Source organism: Lynx rufus, unplaced genomic scaffold (genome assembly GCF_022079265.1).
Source record: "Lynx rufus isolate CCGP_SWC_20201006 ecotype Redwood Valley unplaced genomic scaffold, mLynRuf1.p SCAF_10, whole genome shotgun sequence".
Lineage (NCBI taxonomy): Eukaryota > Metazoa > Chordata > Mammalia > Carnivora > Felidae > Lynx > Lynx rufus.
The window spans coordinates 16,535,827-16,558,842 of NW_025814824.1; the positions used below are offsets into that span (position 1 = coordinate 16,535,827).

At 42.6% G+C, this 23,016-nt stretch overlaps 1 protein-coding gene across 1 annotated transcript in view; it reads left to right on the top strand.

Annotated features, from left to right (window-relative positions):
- RORB (RAR related orphan receptor B) overlaps window positions 1–20,475 on the top strand; it is a 56,796-nt gene extending 36,321 nt beyond the window's left edge. Inside the window, exons 7-10 of the mRNA XM_047096103.1 lie at window positions 3,505–3,612; window positions 5,119–5,229; window positions 8,155–8,267; window positions 20,320–20,475. Coding sequence (XP_046952059.1) covers window positions 3,505–3,612; window positions 5,119–5,229; window positions 8,155–8,267; window positions 20,320–20,475 — 488 coding nt within the window. The remainder of the gene's footprint in view (window positions 1–3,504; window positions 3,613–5,118; window positions 5,230–8,154; window positions 8,268–20,319) is intronic.
- Window positions 20,476–23,016: the final 2,541 nt, after the last annotated feature.

The window sequence follows — 23,016 nt, forward strand, 5'->3', positions numbered from 1 at the left end:
GGCACCTGTTTTAGCCCAGGAGGTGGTCAACCCTTTGCTCAGTGTTGGCTGTAGAAAAATCTTCCTTCCAGTATGTAGTTCATTTTTACCACCCACACTGTCAGCCAACTCCCAAAGGAAACTCTCAGTAATAAAAATGCCCTGATACTCATTCAGTTCCCCTTTGAAGTCAAACACAATTTTGCTTATTGAAAGTGGAGCTATTAATTGCAGAGGTTGAGATACCCAGCTTGACAGGCAGTGCAAGTAATTAGCGTGTCAAGGTGGCTGAATTGCTGAGCTGGCTCTAAAATGCACTACTTGCCTTCTGTTGGGGTGGGGGGGGAATCCAGGCTAGCAGAGCTCTGCCTCTGTGGTCATCTCCAATCATTTTAATGAGGATAGCCTGCAGCCAGTATAGACCTGGAGAAACTCCCTGAGCTCTAATCCTTCCCTCCCCTTCTTCCAACACATGCTCTGTGACACACGCACACTTAGGAAGGAGCTCAAGAAATTCCTCACATGACTGACCTCACGGATGGTATTACCCAAACAGGAAACAAATTTTCTTTCTCTGACCCCCAGCTTTGAAAGTAGAAAATAAGAGCCGCCATGGTGTTTGTTAACCCTCATGGACCTGGGCCAGAGTGCTAAGCATAACATGTATACGTGTGCGTGTGATAACCCACCTGCGTATGTTAATGTTTGCCCATGACAGCTCGTTTAGTCTCGTGACACCAGTATTATTTCCATCTTACAGAAGGAGGGGGAGATTCAGAGAAGTGAAGGGCTGTGTTCAATATCACAAAGCCAACGTATGGCAAAGCTGGCATTTGAACTTGGGCCAAATAGGGTATAAGTCGCTGCTGCTTCCTCACCACGTGATTAAAGTTGATGCAGACCTTGACCCAAACATGAACTTGACCTATCAGTTATCTATTGCTGGCTAAAAACAACCCCAAAACTTAGTTAAGATGACAGTAATCATTTATTTTGCTCCCAAAGCTACAATGTGAGCAGGGCTCAGCAAGGAATGTTCCATGTGGTGTTCACTGAGGGACTTGACAGAAGGCAGGAGGATCCGCTTTTAAATTGTCTCCCTCACACGGCTGGCACTGTGTGCTGATTGACGATCCCGAGTTTGGCCAAGGCTCTGAGCCACAGGCCCCAGTTCCTCTCCATGTCAGTGTCTCCATGGGCCCCTTGGACTTTCTCATAGCATGGTTGTGAGGTTTCAAAAGCTAGCACGCCAAGAGAACAAGGCCACAGTGCATCGCATTTTTCTGGCTTACCTTTAAAAGTCATGCAGTGCTATTTCCACCCCACTCTATTGGTCAAGGCAGCCATGACGGCTCACCTGGGCTCAAGGGTAGATGAACTGGATCTACCCTTTTTTTTTTTTTAAGTTTATTTATTTATTTTGAGAGAGAGAGAGAGAGAGAGCAAGCAGGGGAGAGGCAGTGAGAGAAGGAGGGAGAGAGAATCCCAAGCAGGCTCTGCACCATCAGCACCGAGCCCGATGCAGGGCTCAAACTCACAAGCCGTGAGATCATGACCTGGGCCGAAACCAAGAGTCGGACGCTTAACCGACTGAGCCACCCAGGCGCCCTGAACATAGATCCTTCTTGATGGGGGAGTGGTAAGGCTCTTAAAAAGCATGTGGGATGGAACATATTTTTGCAGCTCTCCTTGGGAAAAAAAAAAAAATCTGCCACATTTGATACGTGACCTTGAGCTAACCTCTGTAGATGGCAGATTCCTCATTTGCAAAATGAAGAGACGGACCAGAAATAATGAATTCCAAACTTACAATTGCATCAGCAGCATCAGAGGAGAATATTGACTGCTCTGAGTCGGAGGCATCATCCGAGGCTCGTGGGTCTGAATCTCCTAGAAGAGAACCCAGAGCCCACTTCACTGTCTTTCCAGCCAAGTCTCAGATATAACCAGTCCATAGACTGACATTGGAGAACCACTGCACCATATAATCGTTTAACATCCCTGCTGCTGTAAAAATGTTGACTCTAGTATAAAAGGCAGAGTACGTAACCTCCTTAAGCCTCCTATAACTCACCTATAAGAAAGGGCTAATAAAAGTCACCCAGGAGGCACCTGGGTGGCTCAGTCGGTTAGGCATCTGACTTCAGCTCAGAGCATGATTTCACGGTTCATGAGTTCGAGCCCCACGTCGGGCTCGCTGCTGTCAGTGTGGAGCTTGCTTCAGATCCTCTCTCTCTCTCTCTCTCAACAAATAAATAAACATTTAAAAATTCACCTGAAATGGTATTGTAAGGAGCAAATAAAATAATGTAAGGGGCCAAGGAAAGTGACTTCCACCCTATAAATACTCAATAAACGGTACCTATTATTGTTTTTGTCGGAAAAACACTGTTTTAATTAATATTGACAAGTCCCCTTCTATGTGTAAGCCCCTGTGCTAGGTGGCATATAAGGGAAAGCAAGGAGAAATCAGCAGATCAAAAAAAAGAAGACAGAGACATAAATATTAAGTGGCAGCATAAGAAAGGCACCACGGGTCCCTTGGGAACACCACGGATGTAACCAAAGCACCCGTATCATGCTCTCCTGCAAATTTGTGGTTTCTGAGTCTGGCCGTCACCTTCCAACACACTTTGGGGCAAAAGCCCATTTGTCCATAATGTGGAGAAACTGCACAGCGCTGGTTCCTCAGAGCATCAATAAATGTTCAGAGGGAAAAACAAAGGTGGCAAACTAATTCACTCACTAAATATTTATTTATTTACGTGCCAGGAACTTTTCGAGGTCCTGGAGCTATACTAGTGAATAAAATAAGCACCACTACCTGTGGCTTCGGACAAAGGTCCCGCCCTCACCGGGCTAACAGTGAACTCAGAGAAATGCTGGGCCCATTGAGGTTGAACAAGTTCCTTCATGTTGGGACTTTCCCAAGCCTTCGATCTGTGAATGTGGATTATAACTCTCTGAAGTGAGATAATATTCAGTATTTTGCCAAAACTCATTTGACCAAGAAAACTTCATTTCCAAGACATCAGATGTAAATGGTGCCCTCAAGAAACACCCTCAAGGGGTTCCTGTATAAAGTCATCCTGTGCTGAAATATACATGGAGGATGTTTAAAACTGAAACAGAGAGCAAGTTTTCCCAACAGCAAAACTTTTACAAAAGTTAACAAACTGCAAAGCTCCTTGTGAATTCATGAGTGGAAAATACCTTTAATACTAGTCCAGAAAACAAAAAACAAAAACTATGTATGCTTCCCCAACACGTGTTGTTGCTGCCCTGCATTTTAGCCACCTTTAAGGTATATTTTATCTTTAATTCCTCACGTAAGCATGTCGAGAGGTTTCTTTCTAATATAGTTATCTTTTACTTGGGAAGAAATCTTGATGCGTTTCTGAATGTGTGTGTCTGTGCATCTGCATGGGTATGTTTTTTAAGTCTGTTGACCTAAATACAGTAAGAATTGCTTTACTATTGCACATATATACCTATTTTCTTTCTTTTTTTTTTTTTTATACATAGGTTGCCTGGAAGTGGTTTTAGTGAGAATGTGCCGTGCCTTCAACCCATTAAACAACACTGTTCTGTTTGAAGGAAAATATGGAGGAATGCAGATGTTCAAGGCCTTAGGTAAGTTTACCTTTGGTGGTGACATAATTTTCTTAGCTGCCTTCAGTTTCTCCACTCAGATCGAAGTGGGTAAATGAGATGCCTTGATTCTTTAATGTGAACTGGTATCTCATTTGATAAGGTCTGGACCAGGTGAGCCTCCAATATTTTATCCAACCTGTGAGATGCACAATCGTGCATCCTAATATGAAAGGCAGGAGAGAACCACAGACCCCATTGAGATCGACCACACCTCATTCAGAAATCAATGAAGAGCTGAGATGTGTTCTAGATCATTCTTTGAAGGATCAATTTGTATTTTCCTTGTAGCTTACTGCCCCACAGAGTATATTAGGTAGACCTCTGGTGGTCCATGGGTGATCTCTTAAGTTTCTTATGTAAATCGATAATCATTAGTTAAGATATTTAATTAAAAGAAGAGCTTCTTCACTGGCTTCTCGCTAAGAGCACTGACATTCTTCCTGTTAAGTCATGCAGCTCTGGAAGCACAGATAGAGTGGGTGCCAACCTGCCCCAAATGATCCCCAGACCTTTCCTGTGGGTGGGCACGGGCAGAGTCAATCTTCGGGAGTGTCGTGTACCATTCACATCCAGTCATCAGTACACGGTGCAGATAAGAAGAACGTTAGCAGATGGGCCGATGCCAGGAAAGGTTTTCACGATGACGGTGCCACTTGTTCCGTACCCGGCCCACGGGCATCACGGAAGGCCAGTGCCCTTTCACCTTTTGTGCTGTTAGCTGATATGGTAGCTAACAGCAAGTCCATCCGACAGGCAGCGTTTCCCTTCTGCAGTTGATACACATCCATGTCATCTACAAGGCTAGACTTTCAAGAAAGGAGGAAAAGTCTTGGCAGGCAACTTGGCTGTATTTCCAGCTTCATAAAATAAACATTTACCAAGGATCAGTGTAGGGATGAAGCATTATTATGCCAAAATTCACAATTGCTAAGCGACTGACCTGAAGCATCCATCAGAAAGCAGAAAGCAGTGAATACCTGCCCCCTCCGTAAGATTTCCAGGGAAGTTACCAAATTGAAAGGTACCTCATCTTCCATCTATAAGATGTTTTTAACATCTCAGTTTGAGGCCTCTCGGCGTTCTAAATTGCCAGGTTCAAGTGCCACTAAGACTGACAGCCCTTGGCCCCTCATACATCATGTTTTAGGTTTTCTGTGAATGCTGTCTCTATACCAAAGGATCCCGAAATAATGTATTAAATTTTTTCTAGTTGGAGCTCATCTCAACATTACAAGATTAGATTTAGTTTATATCTTCCCAGGGGAACATGGCAATGAGCATACACCATTTCTGTCAGCCCCTCATTGGTGACGTCAACACTCCGTACTTGATCAAGACGTTTCCCAATTTCCTCATTCTATAATTATTAGGAACTTGGAAATATTGTTGCCTCATGTGCAAGTCCTTGAGTAACTTTTCGACTATGGGACTTTCTTACTATTGCCCCATTCCATTCAAGTGTTCTCAATCCGCTTTCTCTTACAGGTTCTGATGACCTAGTGAATGAAGCATTTGACTTTGCAAAGAATTTGTGTTCCTTGCAGCTGACTGAGGAGGAGATTGCTTTGTTCTCATCTGCTGTTCTGATATCTCCAGGTAAGGAGGTCTGAGGCTCTGTCTTAAAAAAAAAAAAAAAAAAAAAAAGTCCTATCTTTAATGCGGATTATCCCCACTAAACCTAGGTAGTCAGCAGAAATTTAAAAGAACTGTGTTTACTTTGACAAGCTTGTGATATTTATGGACCACTCAAAGGAAAGTAGCCTTAAATTAATTAAAATGACCGATTTTGCCCCACAAGCAAGAGTAGGATGTGTGCTAAGGGTCACTCCAGATTCAGAGAAGCGAAAGCATTTCTTAACAGATAAATGAGGACACACGGCGGCCTGAGTTACAGCTAAGTCCTATTTTGATTTTGAGAATAAAAGACATCGCAAAAAAAAAAAAAAAAATGCCCAGGAAGAAAAGTGAGACTTAGTAGAAATGTATTTAAATGAGAGATCCAGCATGAGGACAAAAGTAAATAAAACGAACACCTTCTCCTCTTTAAATACCTCTTGTGTTGGCTTCTCCACCTAAATTAGTGATATTAGGGGCTTTAAAAGGAGGTACGGACAACAGAGGGGGAAAATGACTCCCTCTAAAGACTGGAAAAGGAAGAGTCTCTGATGTGCCAGTGGACATTCCAGAACGGGGATCTGTCATCATTTATCTGTGAGACCCTAAATGCTCGATGTCCCAGACCCGCAGTTTCCTCGCCTATAAATAGGGTTTGACCTCATTATAATGAAGATCATTTCTACCTAGCTCTAAAATGCAATAAAATACCAAAATTTTCAGAGAAGGTAAGGGGTGACGGTTATAGGCCACACAGAATCGTAGCAATTGAAATGCTGCTTAAAAGTATATGCCAGCTCGAAAATGTATAGATTGCTAATGAATACGTGGCTCGTTCAGCCAGAAGGAGAACTCAGTCTCTCAGCTGTCTGCTCAGTTAGAATTCGGTGAGGAGACGGCAGTGCCATTTACAGTTCTCTGTTGGAACCCATTCCTAATAATTTTTATGGCCAAGAGCCTCATTCTTTCTATAAAATCCACCTTAGAGACGAGATTCCTTCTGATACCTTAACATGGTTTTCAGTGGGGCTGGAAGAAATTAATCTCACCGGTGACGGTACATTGACGTGTCATTCTAGTGATATCTACCAATAACCCCAGCCTCTACCCTTCCTATCAGTGAGGCTTTATCTATTTATTTTTAAGTCTTATGAAGGTTTTTTTTTTAATGTGCTTCTGTTTTTTATTTAACCACATTATCAAAAATGGAAATTATCACTTGGCATGTTATCACTAACAGTTTCTTTTGTGGCTCTGTCTACAATCAAGCTGTTCCTCTAGGCCTCTTTTGGTTTTACTTTTTTTCTTTTCTTTTTTTTTTTTTTTGAACCTGACCAAGTTTCCCAGGCCTAGAAGCACAAAGATAAATGGGAGAAGTGACAAGAAAGATTTATATCTGATAGCAACCACATGCCAAATAATTTTCCTTGCTACCACTTTCTTATTGCATTTGACTGTTTTTATGGAATATAGTTCAGCATTAGATTCATTCTAAGCCTGTGGTTCTAAGATGAGGGAGGAGGCTTCATTCGGGTTCCTGCTTGCTCAAAGAACGTGTTGCCAAAGTTCACTGTCCTTATTAGGTACGTTTGTAATAAGCCAGTAAATTCCTAGCAGCAAATACTTAAGACATGGTATATCAAGCCTAAATAATCCATGAAGATAATTGCCCGAGATGTAAGGCAAGCCTGTTGTTTATAGGTCAGAACTCAGCTGAATTATAAGCCTTTTTCCAAACAGAACATACTATAGCCATCAAATTCTGCTGGGTTTGGAAACAGGACATTTCTTACTCTACCTAGTGGAAAATCTTCCAGTCCTTGTAGCAGACCCACACTCAGAGCCTTCTGAAACTCTCAAATACCTCGTCTGCCACCCTGGCCTAGTGTCACATTCAAAAAGAGAGGAAAGACAGATAGATGTCCTGCTCTATCTCATGCCAGACCCCACCCTTCCCCCAGTTCTTACCCTAATAGCCACGCTCTGTTCAGCTCCAGATAGTTTAGGGAAGGGAGAGGGAAGGAAACTTAATTTATTCTGATTGACAATTGTCACTGAAGGCTTTTGTGCTCACTTACGTAAGGGTTTGCTTAACTGTTGGCTAGACTTGTCCTTACCCTGTCTAGGATTACAGAATCGAGTTTCTTGCCTGACCTGAACTGTGTTCAGATGGATCATTTCCAAGTTCTTTTCCATGAGTATTTGTTCATCATTTGGAGACTCTAGATGTCTCTTCATTGAAGCGCCAACCTGAGGCATTGATGTTGGGCTGAATTTTGTCACCATGGCATATAAAGCTTCTTGGAAGAAAGGAAGGGAGGAGGGAGGGGGTGGGAGGGAATGAAGAGAGGGATGTTGGAAGGAAAAAAGAAAAGAAGGTAGGATGGAAGGAAGGAAAGGAGGGATTATTTTATCCACCATTTTAAAATTCCATGTAGAAAAACAGCTTAGTTAAATTTGGGGGATTAAATTTTTGAAACTGATACATGCAGATTCTATGAATTATAGCATAGTTTAAAAACGGAAGGGGAATTATAGTTTAAAAAGGGAAGGGGAATCCTGAATACAAAAAACAGTCCTGTGCAGATTTTCTTACTTCTATAATTCATTTTCTTCATAAGTCACTGACTTCTACTTTGAAAGAATCTAAGGATATGTCCCCCAAAAAGAGTGAGAGATGTAAATGGTCACAGGCAATAAAAAAAAAAAAAAATACTGGTGCTTATTGGAACCATTGGGTTCTAACTACTTCCATCCTCATTTCCTGTGTCAATGTATCTGACATTACTGTCATCAGGGTATTTCTTATAAAATATGTGCGGTTATGTAAACAGAAACTAAGCACTTATATATGTAGATAAAAGGTTACATCCCCTCCCTTCTTACCTAATTCTTTTCCTTTGTCAGACCGAGCCTGGCTGATAGAACCAAGGAAGGTCCAGAAGCTTCAGGAAAAAATTTATTTTGCACTTCAACATGTGATTCAGAAGAATCACCTGGATGACGAGACCTTGGCAAAGGTACGTCCTCAGATCGTAGAGCTGTGGCCACTCAAAGCACCGTGGCCAAAAAGGGCTAGTTATAAAGCAAAGGCATTTATCAGCAGCAACAATTTCTGGAAGTTACCAAAGGTGCATAAATGTTGAGGTGGCCATTTTAAAAGGGAGACTAGTAAATTATAATAGATTGAGAGGAGAATGACTTTCTTAGGAAAGGATGATACTGATGGATCTGAACCCCAGGCATAGGAAGACAAGCAAAGAAACCTAGAGCGTTTTATCTGAAGAACAAAAGCATGAAGCAGGGAATCAAGCCTTCAAAATTGACATGTGATGAAGGAGGAGACTTTGTGTCACTTCAGAAGTCAGATGCGGGCCAAAGTTAAGAGCAAGTAGATATTTATTCAAAATAAGAGAACTATAAAATGATAAGAGGGGCGCCTGGGTGGCTCAGTCGGTTAAGCGGCCAACTTTGGCTCAGATCATGATCTTGCGGTTCGTGAGTTCGAGCCCCACGTCGGGCTCTGTGCTGACAGCTCAGAGCCTGGAGCCTGCTTCGGATTCTGCATCTCCCAGTCTCTCTGCCCCTCCCCCTCTCACGCTCTATCTCTCTCTCAAAAATAAATAAACATTAAAAAAAATTTTTTTTAATGATTAAAATTGCTGACCAGAGGGGTACACCATGGTGAGGTTGTGAGCTCCCTGACATTGGTCATAGTCGAATAGATACCGCTTGGTTTCCTCTCAGGTGTCTTGTAAGTCAGAGTCCTTCCCAGAGTAGAACACTAGACTGATTACTTGTACGTTTTCCTTCAGTTCTAATCTTTTCACACAAGATATGCCCTGGGGTCCGTTCAAAATGGTGAAGAATCCCAGGGGCAAAATGCCATCAATTTCTCGGTTCAGCTTAATTAACAATAGTGATCTTTAAGAAGAGATGTTTATCGGAGTAGAATCCTCATAAGAGGAAGTATATTCTCATGATTGATACTCAGCATTATTTTAGATCATAAAGTATCTTTGATTTCTTAAGAACTGGACTTTTTTAGCCGGTAAGCAACTAGGAAATGGGGCATATTCTTGGTTAAAGATGATAGGAATCCTAGTCTATATTTATAAACATTAAAACCCTCCCACTTTGCTCTTAAAGTTCTTTATTTTTAAAAAAGGGGGAAGACTCTCTCTGAGATATTATCAGATATGACTTCACACATACAGAGGCTCCTTTAAAAAAAAAACCTCTATGAATCAAATATGCTGTTTCTTTATGGTGACATTTTTATTAAAATGAACACCTCATTTTACAGTGAAGAGTGATAGTTATCTTTGGTAGAACTTTCTACTTCTTATGTGAGCAAGGACAAATCACCTGGTCTCTGCACCTCAGTTTTCTTTGGGTCTAAGGCAAACCTTCCACATGCTTGCAGATCTCCTGGGCAGAAAAGATGGTTATAGAAATATATGCATCTGTTTCTATAATCGCTCTGCAGAATATACCATAAATACATCTGGCCACTTAATGGAAGGGGATGTTTCCTGCATTTTGGATGTCCCAAAGACCTCCCCATATTTGCCGTCTTAAAATTAAGGCCCTGATGTGAGGATAATGAGGATTATCATTTTTTGCTTTTGTACAGATGTTTTGAGGTTTAAGATATTACAGTGCATAAATTCTCACGCTTACACCATCTTCTACCTCCTGGTGTTCTAAGGGTGGCAGTCGGAGGCATTTGCTATAGAAAGGAGACAGAAACTGAAGCATGAAAGATATTTAATGGCAACAAAAAATAAAAATAAAACACTGACTGTGGGTCACCTCCCCTCTCCACTCGCCATCTTTCAGGGGAGAAGTACACAGTTCAGTCCTATTCTTATAAAGTGTTGTAAAACTGGGGAGCAGAGAAAGAGTTAGGAGAGGATTAGTTCTTGTATAAAGTTCACTGGAGCCAGATGACAAAGCATTGCTTCCACAGGTCATGTGTAGGTAGAGGGGTTTGTGTGGCCCCTCCTTGTAAGTCAACATTTTAATAGGATGCTCTGTGGAGGGACCATGAAACTAAGGAGGGACCACCAGCTGAGGTGGAGGGACCATGAAACAGAATGAGCGCTGGATTCTAGTTTATCCCAGTCCTGAACTTTGTGGCTTTGGCTGAGTCATTCTATTTGTCTAAGTCTCAGATTCCTCAGCTGTCAAGGGCTGGGGGTGGCAGGAGGGATGGGTAAGTGTCTCAGGTTCCTGACTGCTTTAACCCTGTGAGGACCCTGTGCTATCCATGTATAGGCACGCCCTCTCATCGTGCCCGCTAAGAGAAATCATTTTATTTGTCTATCCTACCACAAATTCTCATCTTTGCAGAAATTCTCCTTCTGCCTTCATAACCATGGAACTCTTCGGCCTCTACAGTGCCTCTGTAACAGTGCCAACCGTTCTTAATATTTGTTATTTATAGACCCCTTGGGGAGCCTGGCAAACATCATGAAACCCATCTCTAGAAAAATGTGCGCATACCCGACTGTGGTATTCAAGTCTGCGGTAGTCGGGGTACATCTGCCTTCTGGGTGATGTGCAAAGACTTTTTATAGTGCCGACCAGTTTGCCCCTGAAGGAATGTAACGGACATCAGGTGAGAGAGGCAGGGCTCGGATACAGTCACTGGGCTTCATCCTGAAAGAACAGTCTCCACCACACTTCAGCCGTGCTCACTTCCTGAAAGGAAAGTTCAAGTAGCCGTGCCTTATCCTTTTGACCAAACTTGGACCTAGGGACGGTATGAGAATTCAGGAATTCTGTATGCACTCACTAGACAATTTCAATCCCAATATAGTAATCATTTTGTTGATTTAGTTATTTATATTTAAAAAAAAAAACCCTTTTGGAGAATTTATTTTCCTTTCCTTATCAGCATCGTGATGGTATGTAGCATATTTATAATAAACCATCAGAGCCATTTCCTAGCTGAGTGACCCTGCAAAAGTGGCTTAACTTCTCTGTGCCTCAGTTTCCTCATTTGTAAAATGTGACTAAGGATAGTGTCAAGGTCATGTGGTTATTGTGAGGACCGAGTGGTATTAAGTGCAAGCAAGCTGCACGTCCATAATAGGTACAGTATGTCAGTGCTATTGTTGTAGCTGTGGACGGAAGAAATTCTGTTTCGGCAGGGAAATTTTTATTCGAAGTGGTGTTTTTGAGTTAATTACGAATGGATGAAAACTCAAAAAATGGAAGCTGGGGGCGCCTGGGTGGCTCAGTTGGTTAAGCACCCAGCTCTTGATTTCAGCTCAGGTCATGATCTCACAGTTTGGGGGATGGAGCCCCATGTTGGGCTCTGGGCTGGCCGACAGCACAGAGCCTACTTGGGATGCTCTCATTCTCCCTCTCTCTGCCCCTCCCCTGCTCATGCTTCCTCTCTCTGTGTGTCTCTCAAAATAAATAAATAAACATTTTTAAAAAATGCAAGTTGGAGGGCTGAGGAGATGGGGTTTGGCATTCTAAGTGATGGGGAAATGATAAGAGGTAAGAAAGTACAAGGTATGTTTGAACTATGAGTGATGGTTAGATCTGTCTGCATCCTGGATTTCAAAAGCCAGGAAACAAGAGGACACTGGTCACTTTCGCGAAGCTCATAAAAATAAGAAATGAAAAAAAAAAACCCCACAACATATATATTTTTAAGCTCCCATCTGTTCTCTGAGTTTCACTTTCCCTGTCTAGGAAATGAGTAGGTTGGATTGGCTGGTCATTAAGGTCCCTTCTGTAGAATGTTCTTTGACTCCAAGAGAGAAAAACAAAGCTTGCTCCTGACATCTTCATTCATCCTCTAATACTCAGTGCAACGGGCTCATTTTAAGGACTTTTTAGTAATTCTACCATTACAGCTAATAAAGAAATAGACTGCTCTCACCAGGTCTTAAAGCTTCAAAGTCTTGAAGCTACAGTGATCTAGCTTAGGATGATATTCTGGCCCCAAAGCTGCAAAGAGCACAGTGTTTTCGAAGCCCCCGGCCGGAGCTCAGCATTCCTGTCAGGCCTTCAGCCGGGGCTCCATCACCTTGTGCTTTGGGTGCTGTGGTGGCTCAGTCTGAGGTGTTTACTTCCTGGGAGAGGAGCGTGCTGGGGGAGTTCCTGTTCCTGTGGTTCTTTCTCCGCTCAGCTGAGACCAGCATGACCACTGCCAGGGTGCAGTGACTATTTCAGCTGCAGACTGGTGACAATTCCATTCTCTGGACTCTGGGCTTCCTTTATGACAAGTCACTAAATCTGCCATTTTTGTTGCTCAGACTAGAGGACAGAGGGTGAAGGAAACAAAGGAGCCAAGTTAGTTCGGGCCAGGTTGTGGCAGCACACTCATGGCCAAAGGCAGGGCTTTGATCGGGACGACTTGCTCACATCCCAGCCCTACCCTAAGTGCAGCCTCTGGGTCAGGCCATAGTTGGAGGCTTGTTTGGTAAAGTCTTCAGCCCCTACTGTTGAGTCTCCTGGATAATCAGAGTCGTGAGATATTAGGCAGTATATTTACTTTTCCTAGCACTCCTGTAAAGACACGCAGCCCTCCTGAAGGTATGTTCTTGCCCCAGGCTATACTGAGAAGTTTACAAGTAGCAAACTCCGTAACAACACATATCCAATGGAAAGGCGTGGAGAGCTCGTAGGGCAAGTCGGACCCCCAAGCTCACTCATCTTGCCATATGCAGGGACTGGAGGGAGTGCCATTTTATTTTACCACAACGTCAGCGACGACCATGCTTTCAATGCACTTCTCCAAACAGTGTTCAATTGCTCGTGCCTTGTCATGCCCTATAGATGGGCCACGCCACCCTTCTGGGTGTTTTTAAACATACAGCTCTGTGCCAACGGAACTTCTAATTCTTCTAGAATATGGAGGAGTCTAGTTATTATGCTAAAGCTCAGAATGTCTCTCACTCCTCTCTTTCCTCCTATTCCTGGATGGCCAAAAAGTTCTTACCTGCCCCTGTGGCTTTCTCTCTTCCACTCTTTTTAAGCCTTTGGTGCCAGGAAAGATGTTCCACCACAACCCTTCAATCCATAAGGTAGTCGTCTAAGTTTGCACCATGTTAATGAAAACACAGGAGAGAGCTCAGGTAAACTGTGGAAAGAGATTGTCCTGAACAAGAACAATGTTTGCACCATGTGGTGACAAATCTGTTTCTTTGAGGTTCATTTTCTCAGATCTGGAAGGCTCTAGCCTTCCCAGAGAGAACTGTGAGGGGTTGAGCTGGGAGAGGTACAAGCCAACAGATACACTAATGTCTTAAATCCTGAGGCCCTTTCTAGCATAACAGCAGCAAAACTGTACCGTCAACATAGAGAGGGAAGCCTCTCTTTCTGTTATAACAGAACCAAGATAGTAAATAAAACCTTACAAGATGGAAGGCTTAGACAGCCCTATTTCACATGCTAACAAATTGAAATTTTACCTGAAAGGAGTCATTCCTGGTCACTCTCACATTAATGGTGTGCTTCTGATTTAGATTTAGAAAGAAAAAAAAAAAAAAACCATGTTGATTCACAGATAGAGTCTATGGAGCAAATCCTGACTGAGAGATGGATGAGAACCGCACAGCGTCATTTACATTGACCTTCGTTGTTTTCTCAATGAGGTCAAAACAGACTATGTCCTGACTAATAATGGAATGTTGCTATCTAAAGTCTGCTTTCTTCTTGGAAGACACTAGGTGTTATACTAGAATTCTTAATAGGTGGCTTTAGGGACTTGGGGTCACTTTAATCTTAAAGAGCAGTTTGTCCAGCAAGTATTGGGAGCCCCTACCCAAATGATGAGCCTCCTCATTCCTCTTTCTATTTGGCTAGGGCTTTGTTTCACACTTGAAAATTCCTGTGCTTTCTGGGGCGCCTGGGTGGCTCACTCGCTTAAGCATCCAACTCTTGATTTCAGCTCAGGTCATGATCTCATGGTTCGTGGGATTGAGTCCCATGTGGGGCTCTGCACTGACAGTGCGGAGCCTGCTTGGGATTCTCTCTCCCCCTCTGTCTCTGCCCCTCCCCTGCTTGTGCACTTGCTCCGTGCATGCTCTTTCTTTCTCTCTCTCTCAGAAATAAATAGACGTTAAAAAAATTCCCATGGGGGTGCCTGGATGGCTCAGTCGGTTGAGCGTCCAACTTCCGCTCAGGTCACGATCTCCCAGTCTGTGCTGATGGCTCTGTGCTGATGGCTCAGAGCCTGGAGCCTGCTTCTGATTCTGTGTCTCCCTCTCTCTCTGCCACTCCCCCGTTCATGCTCTGTCTCTCTCTGTCTCAAAAATAAATAAACACATTAAGAAAAAAAATTTAAAAAAAAAATTCCCATGCTTTTTAAAGTATAACACATGCTGAAAAGCTCTTAAATGATAAGTAGATAGCGCAGTGAACACTCACAAAGGTAACATACCCACATAACCACTTCCCCGGGTGAAACCGGGCACCCCAGAAGGCCTACTTCGGCTTCTCCGGCTTCCTCACAATGGTATTTATGCTTTAAAATAACCCAAGCATAGGCAAAACTATAGAAAGCAATTCAGCACGTCGCTCAAGATTTTAAATTCTGAATCCATACTCAAGAAATACAGCTTTCTTCTGGGGTAGTTTTCCACCTCAGCGTATGTTTATTAGGAGCATGTGCTCTGTGCCAGATGCAAGGGAGAAAGTGGTGATGACACATGGTGGTGTTCCTGAGCGGTTCCCCTGCAGAATTCCTGTGAAGGATCAGATTATTTTGGTCCATTTTAGCCGTCCAGAGTTTGCTGGCGTGCGCCACATGTCTAACACCCAGACATCCCAGAGTTCTCCATTAGACTAACGGTCCGTAAATGAAAAGAGAGGTCTTGATGCAATTTCCCACACGTCAAGTTGGAAGTTGGTGCATTCATTAGAAGTCTGTGATAACAAGTAATAGGAACCAACTCACACTAGCTTAAGCAAAAAGAAAAAAATAAAATAACGGAGAGAGATCTCGTGGAACCTAAGGATGAAAACTCGGCCACCATTCAGGGTGGCCCTGGAACGAGGAATCGGAAAGCCTTCCTTCTTCTCTCCCCTCCCTGAATACCAGCTGAGTCTGCTTCCCTGATCTGCGTAGTAAAATACAGCTAGCTCTCAGCTTCTTCACTTACTGGAAGTTTCTGCTACATTTAGAAAGTAAGCTGCTGGCTCTCGGTCCAATTCCAGATTCCGACCGCAGATGAATCAATGTCCACTGCCACTTTAGTTGGCCAGCTCCACATGGATGCCAAGGATGGGGTGAGGAGGGGCAGGGAAGGCTTATGACCTGATGAATATTTCAAATCCGATATTCCAATTCTAATCCATGTGTCTAGGTCTAGCTAAACATAAAGAAATAAGGAAATAGCAAAATAAAAAATATAGAAAAGCGAGTGAGCAAGTGAAATAGATATAGTTAGCCTCACTTGATGTGCCCTGTGTTTATCAGTGATTTTGAAGTTTCTTCCACTTTGGTCAAACCATCGTTGGCTTCCTGCTTCAGGTTGGAGGGCATCGCAATGGCCGGGAAGCCCGTATGAACAAAATCACTAGTTTTACCCTCTGCATGTTCCATTTTCCATATCGAATGTGCTCGTTATAAAATTGTGGGTTTTCTCATAAAACCACTCCCTAGAAAGAAGCATAGGATTATTAGCCCTTCTCCAACAGCCGCTTTTTCTTCTGGTCAACCCCTGTAGGTATAAGCTAAAGCTTCCTTATCTTATAGGAAATGCTTGGTCATAAGAGAAAGAGGAGGGTGAAAATGCCTTTTTCTAGACCCTCTGTCTACTCCTGCTATGGGGATTAAACATGAAGACATTTCATGACGATTTGAAATCGACTACCCCCTCCATCTCCAAATACTTCTGGATCACCTCCCCAGCTGTTTAAAAAGTTGTTGAGCCATTAACTGCTGCGGAGGCTGCTCTAAACTCCCTTTGAAATGGGGGTCCCCCAGCTGCGGTACATAATATTAATGAGCAAGTAAGTGACTGCCTGCTGCTTCCTCCACCAGGCCCTTCTGGGCTCTGACAAGTGCTGCTGCTGTGTCCACGTGGCCTCCTGGCCCTTCCCGCCTCCGGAGTGATGGATGCCCCTGTCTGTCAGAACTTCTATTTCCACAGCTGACTGGAGGCTTCTAAAACAGCCTCTTCCAAGAGCACGCAGGTTAGGGTGCTCTTTGCTCAAGCAGCCCCATTGCCCTTAAGAAAAAGTTATCCTCACCATCCCGGCCCATTATACAGATGAACGGCAGGGATAAGATCCAAATCCCATAAAAGAGGGAAGAACTGGGACCCGAACCAGACATTTCTTAAACCCCAGTTTGGAGCAGGAAGGAAGCAAGAGTCCATATTCATTTTCCAAAGCCGAACTCATGGCTAAATATTACCAGTGCAAATGAGCAACTACAGAAGGGTCATCCTCTTATGCATCTAATTTCTCATATCTCCCCTTCACTGAAGGAAAAAAAAAAGTTTTAAGAATTATATAGGATGCTACAGAGGGTTACTGGAGGGATTGTGGGAGGGGGGATGGGCTAAATGGGTAAGGGGCATTAAGGAATCTACTCCTGAAATCATTGTTGCACTATGTGCTAACTTGGATGTAAATTTAAAAAATTAATTAAATTTAAAAAAAAGAATTCTATAGGCTTCTACTTTATACATCACAGTTTATTAGATCAGCAAGTTACTTTAATTGCTCCAAAAAAATGATCATCCATATGATGTTGCTTTTTCATTTCAACAAAAGTAAATGGCTGATTTCCCCATACATTAACACGTGACTCCATTTTCGGTGCTCAGTTAAGGGTTACATTGGGTTCTTGCCCCCTGATTGAGCATAGCCTTGACTATTCCTCTCTTTGAAGGAAACATTATGTGGAAACGGAAGCATAACACCTAACACGTATATGGCCACCATGTGCCAGGCACCGCTATAGACAGTTTGTATTGACCCAGGTAACCCTGACAACAATCCTCTGAGGTAGGGACTGTCTGACGGATAAGGAAGCTGAGAAGTTAACTGACTTGCCCAAGATCACACAGCTGTAAACAGCAGGTCCGCGATTCAAACCCAACAGTTGGGCTTTCTAACCCATAGCTTTTGTTTTTGTTTTTGTTTTTGTTTTATCACTAGGCTAATCTTCTCTATGTTGTATTTGTGTGTCATAGGGAACTCAGGGAATCCCATTACCAGTCCCCCCAGCAAACTAATAGAGCTAAGTAAATGGAACCCCCCTTCTCTGGGAATGATGATTCTGTTTCTGCCTCCTGAAAAGGAGCTGACTTTCCATTTGGCCCCCAGGACTGTTTCAAATTTGATACAGAATTTACTTTTCAATTTTGAAAATTAGTTGTAAATTTATATGATTTGAACCTCTGTAATAGTTTTTTTTTTAAGTTTATTTATTTTGAGAGAGACAGAGACAGTGCAAGTGGGGGAGGGGCAAAGAGGGAGGGAGAGAGAGAGTCCCAAGCAGGTCCCGTGCTGCCAGCAGAGCCCCACACGGGGCTCGAACTCACGAAACTGTGAGATCATGACCTGAGCCAGCCAACACCAAGAGTCAGATGCTTAACCGACTGAGTCCCCCAGAAGCCCCTATAATAGTGTCTTTTAATGTCCATTCCATGGACCGAGTCCATCAGTATCCCAGGAGATGTTTGTTTCAAACGTGGAGTCTCAGCTCCACCCAGACTTACTGAAATAGAGTCCCTAGGGGTAGATCCCAGGAATCTGCATTTTTAGGAAGCACCCCAGTGATTCTTATGCAGAGTAAAGGTTAGCAGTCATTATAGAATCACATCTGGAAGTTTCAGGAGCTCTGCATAGCATCAGTTCAACTGCAGATGATTATAGAAAGCTTTCAAAACCTCCCTGCATTCAATAGCTATTTCAGGGAGACCGTCATGTATAAGAAGTGTTCCAAATTGTAGTCTCCGTCTGTGTGAACCAGTTGGTTGAGAGAGCTTGGATGATTTCCCAAGGGACTTTAGCTATGTGGACACTGGGATAATCTTTACCTGTGAAAATACGGAAAAGACACCATTTTCCACCCCGGAACCAAAGTGACTCTTTGATCGTGTGATTCTTATCATCTTTCTTGCTTGCCCGAAACCTTTCCGAAGCGTCTTAACATAGACTTGCGTATTCTGGTCACGTCCATCTCTCCAGCTTTTCCCTCAGACCTGCTCACCCATACTGCTCAATTCTTCCAGTGCGCTAAGCACGAGGCCATCTTTATGCCTGGCCCTGCGGCATATCATGGACCCCAACATCTGTTTGGCTCTTGCTTTTACTTCAGAGCTCAGCTTAAATGGCCCTTTCTCGGGGAGGCCTTCCCTGGCCTGACAGAAGAAGTCAGAACGTCCTTTTACCTACCACTTCTAGATCATTCCTGCATGGCACCCACCGCAGGTTTTCAGTCTGCTTTCGACTGTGTGGTAACGTTACTCACATCTGTCTTCACAAGGTGGCTGTAAGCAGAGAACCGTACTGTCTTAAGCATTTTGACAGCTAGCAGAGTGCCTGCTACGAGTTTAAGTAACTCATAATGTTGGAAAGAAAGTCTGGATTCTCAGTCTAAAACTTAATATCCATTCCATAAACAAAGATTTCACATTTCTTCTTGCTACCCCTATCGTTAAATAGCCCTGGAAATGGAAAGTCCGCACCCCAGATTTCTTTATGTGTTCTAGATCCCTTTAAGAATATGTCAACAGCTCTAATCCTTATGGTATTTTGAATTGCTCATAGTGTGGTTACATAGTCATGAGTTGTTAAAAGGAAAGTTAATGAATGTGGAAATTTCTGATTTTTGAAGAGCCACAAAGTAACTAATTATCTATTTGCTCTTTTACTCCAAAGGCTGAAAATTGCTTCTTATTACCGAATAGGGGAGGGGGCACAATGAGCCTAACTGATGACTAGATGGGGTTTATTTCATTTTATATTTATCGTCACTTTCAAGTGTTCCTATGGTCAGCTATATAAACTATCAGGCTTATCTTTTCTGAGAGTGTTCTCTATATGAGAACACATCTGATTCCAACAGTAATTTGATCACAGTGATACTTGGTTTTAAGCTAATTTTGACATGAAATAATGAATTCTACATGTTCCTAAATTATAAATATGTGAAAAGCTAGAGCTGTTCATCTTCTAAGAACGTTATAGCATTTTGCAAACTGTGGACATTTTTAAATGTCTTCTGGGTATTTGAACTCAAAAAAAATAAAATAAAATCACATCCTGCATGATACATATACAATAAAACCTACCAATGGTAAGTGGATATTCCCCCACGAGTTTTTTAAATGCCTCAAGGAAGCAAGTGCCAGTGACCTCTGAAACTCTCTCTTGATTAAATATAGGTTTCATTCTATGCATTACAGTGGGAAAGAACTAGAAAGATTCAGGCAGGCTAGTCCTGACAGTTATGGATCGCGCCTTGTACAGTTCAGGTCCTACCTTTCCTAACAACATCGCCTTCCAAAACCGAGAATCTCGTGTTCATATCATAAAAATCTTTGGGAAATAATAGATAATATTAGGTCCCAATTGCATTTCACACCTATAGTGTTCTTACCACTTTTATATGAATTACCTCAGTGCACACAACAATATGAGTAGGCCCATTTTACAAATAAGAAAGCTGAGACCGAGTATTTCACAGCCAAACAGCCATTTAGCTATTTTGGAACCAGGATTCTGACTCAGTCAGCCTGGCTGCAAAGCACCCACTCGTATCGATTAAACTCGACTACCTCCCATACACATTTTATTTAAGAGCAGTGACTCAGGAAGCTTGGCCCCGCTGGCTTGCCTTCTCTATTTTCCCGAGGGGGGTAGGAGGTCCGTTTTGTTTTGTTTTGTTGAGAAGGAGAAGCTCAAAGTGAGCCTTCTTTCTTTGTGAACGTCTTTTCCCAAAACCATTTTCCTTCATCCCAGGCCAGGAAGGACCCTGATTCAGAAGCCAGAGCACTAATGAGCTTCCCCTTTTGTTTCTCCCCACCCCCCTACTCCCCGTCCCCCCCCCCCCCCACAACACCCGACCCTGGTCTCCCGACTCCGCAGTTAATAGCCAAGATACCAACCATCACGGCGGTCTGCAACTTGCACGGGGAGAAGCTGCAGGTATTTAAACAATCACATCCAGACATAGTGAATACACTCTTTCCTCCATTGTACAAGGAGCTCTTTAATCCTGACTGTGCCACCGTCTGCAAATGAAGGCAACGAGAGAACTGTCTCCTAGTCGTGGAATGCGTCACCATTAAGACAAAAGCAATGTGTTCATGAAGACTTAAGAAAAATGTCACTACTGCAACATTAGGAATGTCCTGCACTTAATAGAATTATTTTTCACCGCTACAGTTTGAAGAATGTAAATACGCACCTGAGTGGGGCTCTTTTATTTGTTTGTTTTTGAAATGACCATAAATATACAAATATAGGACACTGGGTGTTATCTTTTTTTTTTTTTTATTTTATTCGGGTATGTTTTGGGAGACAACTGTTTATAGAATTTTATTGTAGATACGTACAAGAACAGAGCGGTACTTTACATGATTACTTTTCCTGTTAATTGTTCAAATATAATTTAAGAAAATTCCACTTAATAGGCTTACCTATTTCTATGTTTTTAGATAGCTGATGCATGTGTAAATTTGTAGCTGTCTTGGAAAGCGCTGTGCATGTATGTAATAAGCATATAATATCTGAGAATATTATATATGACTATTACTTATACATGCACATGCACTGTGACCTAAAATCCCATACATACTAACAAAGGAGGTTCAGTCAGGCTCTCTTATATTATTTACCTTCTGTGTTATATGTTACCTTTATGTTAGACAATCAGGATTTTGTTTTCCCAGCCAGAATCTTCAACTATCGTCAATGGCAGGATGGTACCAATTCAGAGATAACGTCTACAAAGGAATAAATATAATGCACGGCCTCTGTATAAGAACTCTGTTTCTATCAATGACATCAAAGCCTTGTCAGGATGGTAAATATCGGCGGGTGGGGGGGGGGGTGGGGGGAATATTTGGAGCCATTTTCCTGTTTTAAGAATTCGGCCACAGATAACGTTGTGGAGTCCAGGACTCTTTTGACCAAACAATCACTATTTCCTATTTTTCACCAGGACACATAAAACACTTTTTTTTTTCCTTTGGATTTCAAGTGGGTAAAGAAACTGATTTTGGTGCTCACTGTGTTGTCACCAGAGAAATGCAGTCTGTAGGTTTGACCACCAGCAATTTTTTTCTAATAAAATTAGAGTCACAGAGGAAACCAGGACCCAGGGCCCCGATGCCATTTCATGTAGACATTTTTTCTCTAACCTGTTGTGTCTGGGTTTGATATTTTTTGTTTTTTGAGGTTTTTTTTTGTTTTGGGGGGCTTTTTTTGGCAACGAAGAGGTAGAAAGAGCTTGGTTCTTTATATTCACTCTCTTTGCTACATTTGTTAGAAAAAGCAGCAATAAAAGGGGAGGCAGGATTTGATATGTCCTTCTAGCGGGGTGGGGGGGGTCCTCTAATTTCTCTCAACTCCAAAGTGCTGTACTATAAATACAGAGCAAGAACTTGACAGATAACGAAAACACATCGGAGTTATTCCGTAGAACTAATACACCCCAAAGCCCAAACTATTTCCTATGCAGTTTGCAATTAGATCATCCGTCTGGCCTGGGATTCTTTCTTTTAGCAACTTGTCAAAAACAGAATACAAGAGGGGATATGAGGCTTGGAGTATTAAGACTTCCTAGTATAAGTCTCACCTCTCCACCTGCTCCCCAAGCAAACTGAATACCAGAAAAGCATAAATCCCAAGCAGCTTGTTCTGCCTGTGCTCCAGAGGCCCTATGCCTTTGGTCTTAGCCGATCCAAAATTAAGAGTTTTTAAAAAGGAAGCCGGAGCAGAGCCTCATGTAACACAGTGACATTCACGCTCTCCTGTGAGTAAAGCCCAGCAGCTAGCTCCCGAGGACCCGCCCTTTTCTCCTCGTCAAACACACACACGCACACCTGCTCGGTAAAGTTTCCATCGGTGGAAACCTTGAGTTCCTTTTAATCTCTGACGCTCTCCTGAAGTTACGTGGTCTTGAGAGCTGTCTCCGCAAGGCCACAAAACCCCTCGTTGATGATCAGACAGTAGTGCTAGTCTTTTCTCTAGAAAACAGAGCCTTTTCCCACCTCATGATTGATGAATGCTAAACCAATGGGGAAAAACAAAAAGGCTTTAAAATAATGACTCTCTTTCTCAACTACTGTTATATTCAATTAATTTAACTACATTGAACCAAATTACCTTCGGTGTCTAAGAAGACAGCTGCAGACTGCTTATTATGTGGCTGTAGAGACTCAGTTCTTTTTGGTGTAAATGTCACTCCTGCTAGCTCTTTGTATAAAGAATTAATTCCAAGAGTCATATTTCCTTCTAATGGAAAGATTACTTTACTGATTGCTAGGAAAACAGGGTAATGGAAGGCGCTCAATTAAACCAAGCCGTTTCCAAATGCAATGTATGTTTTATGATTGGCTTGTGATAGGCAATGCTCAACGTGTCTGCTTGGTGTTTCCCTTTGAGCTTTGAACTTATGTCAAACTTTGTTTTCATTGTTCTGTTGGCCTAGTGTTTTCCATCGTCCGCCTGTAATTCCCGCTCAGTTGCAAAGGGAATCGTTTGTTTCCTCCAATTTACCTTAGAGGGTTTAAATTGGTTCTGTTGATGAAGTGGCTGAGAATTTTTTCCTCCCTGCCC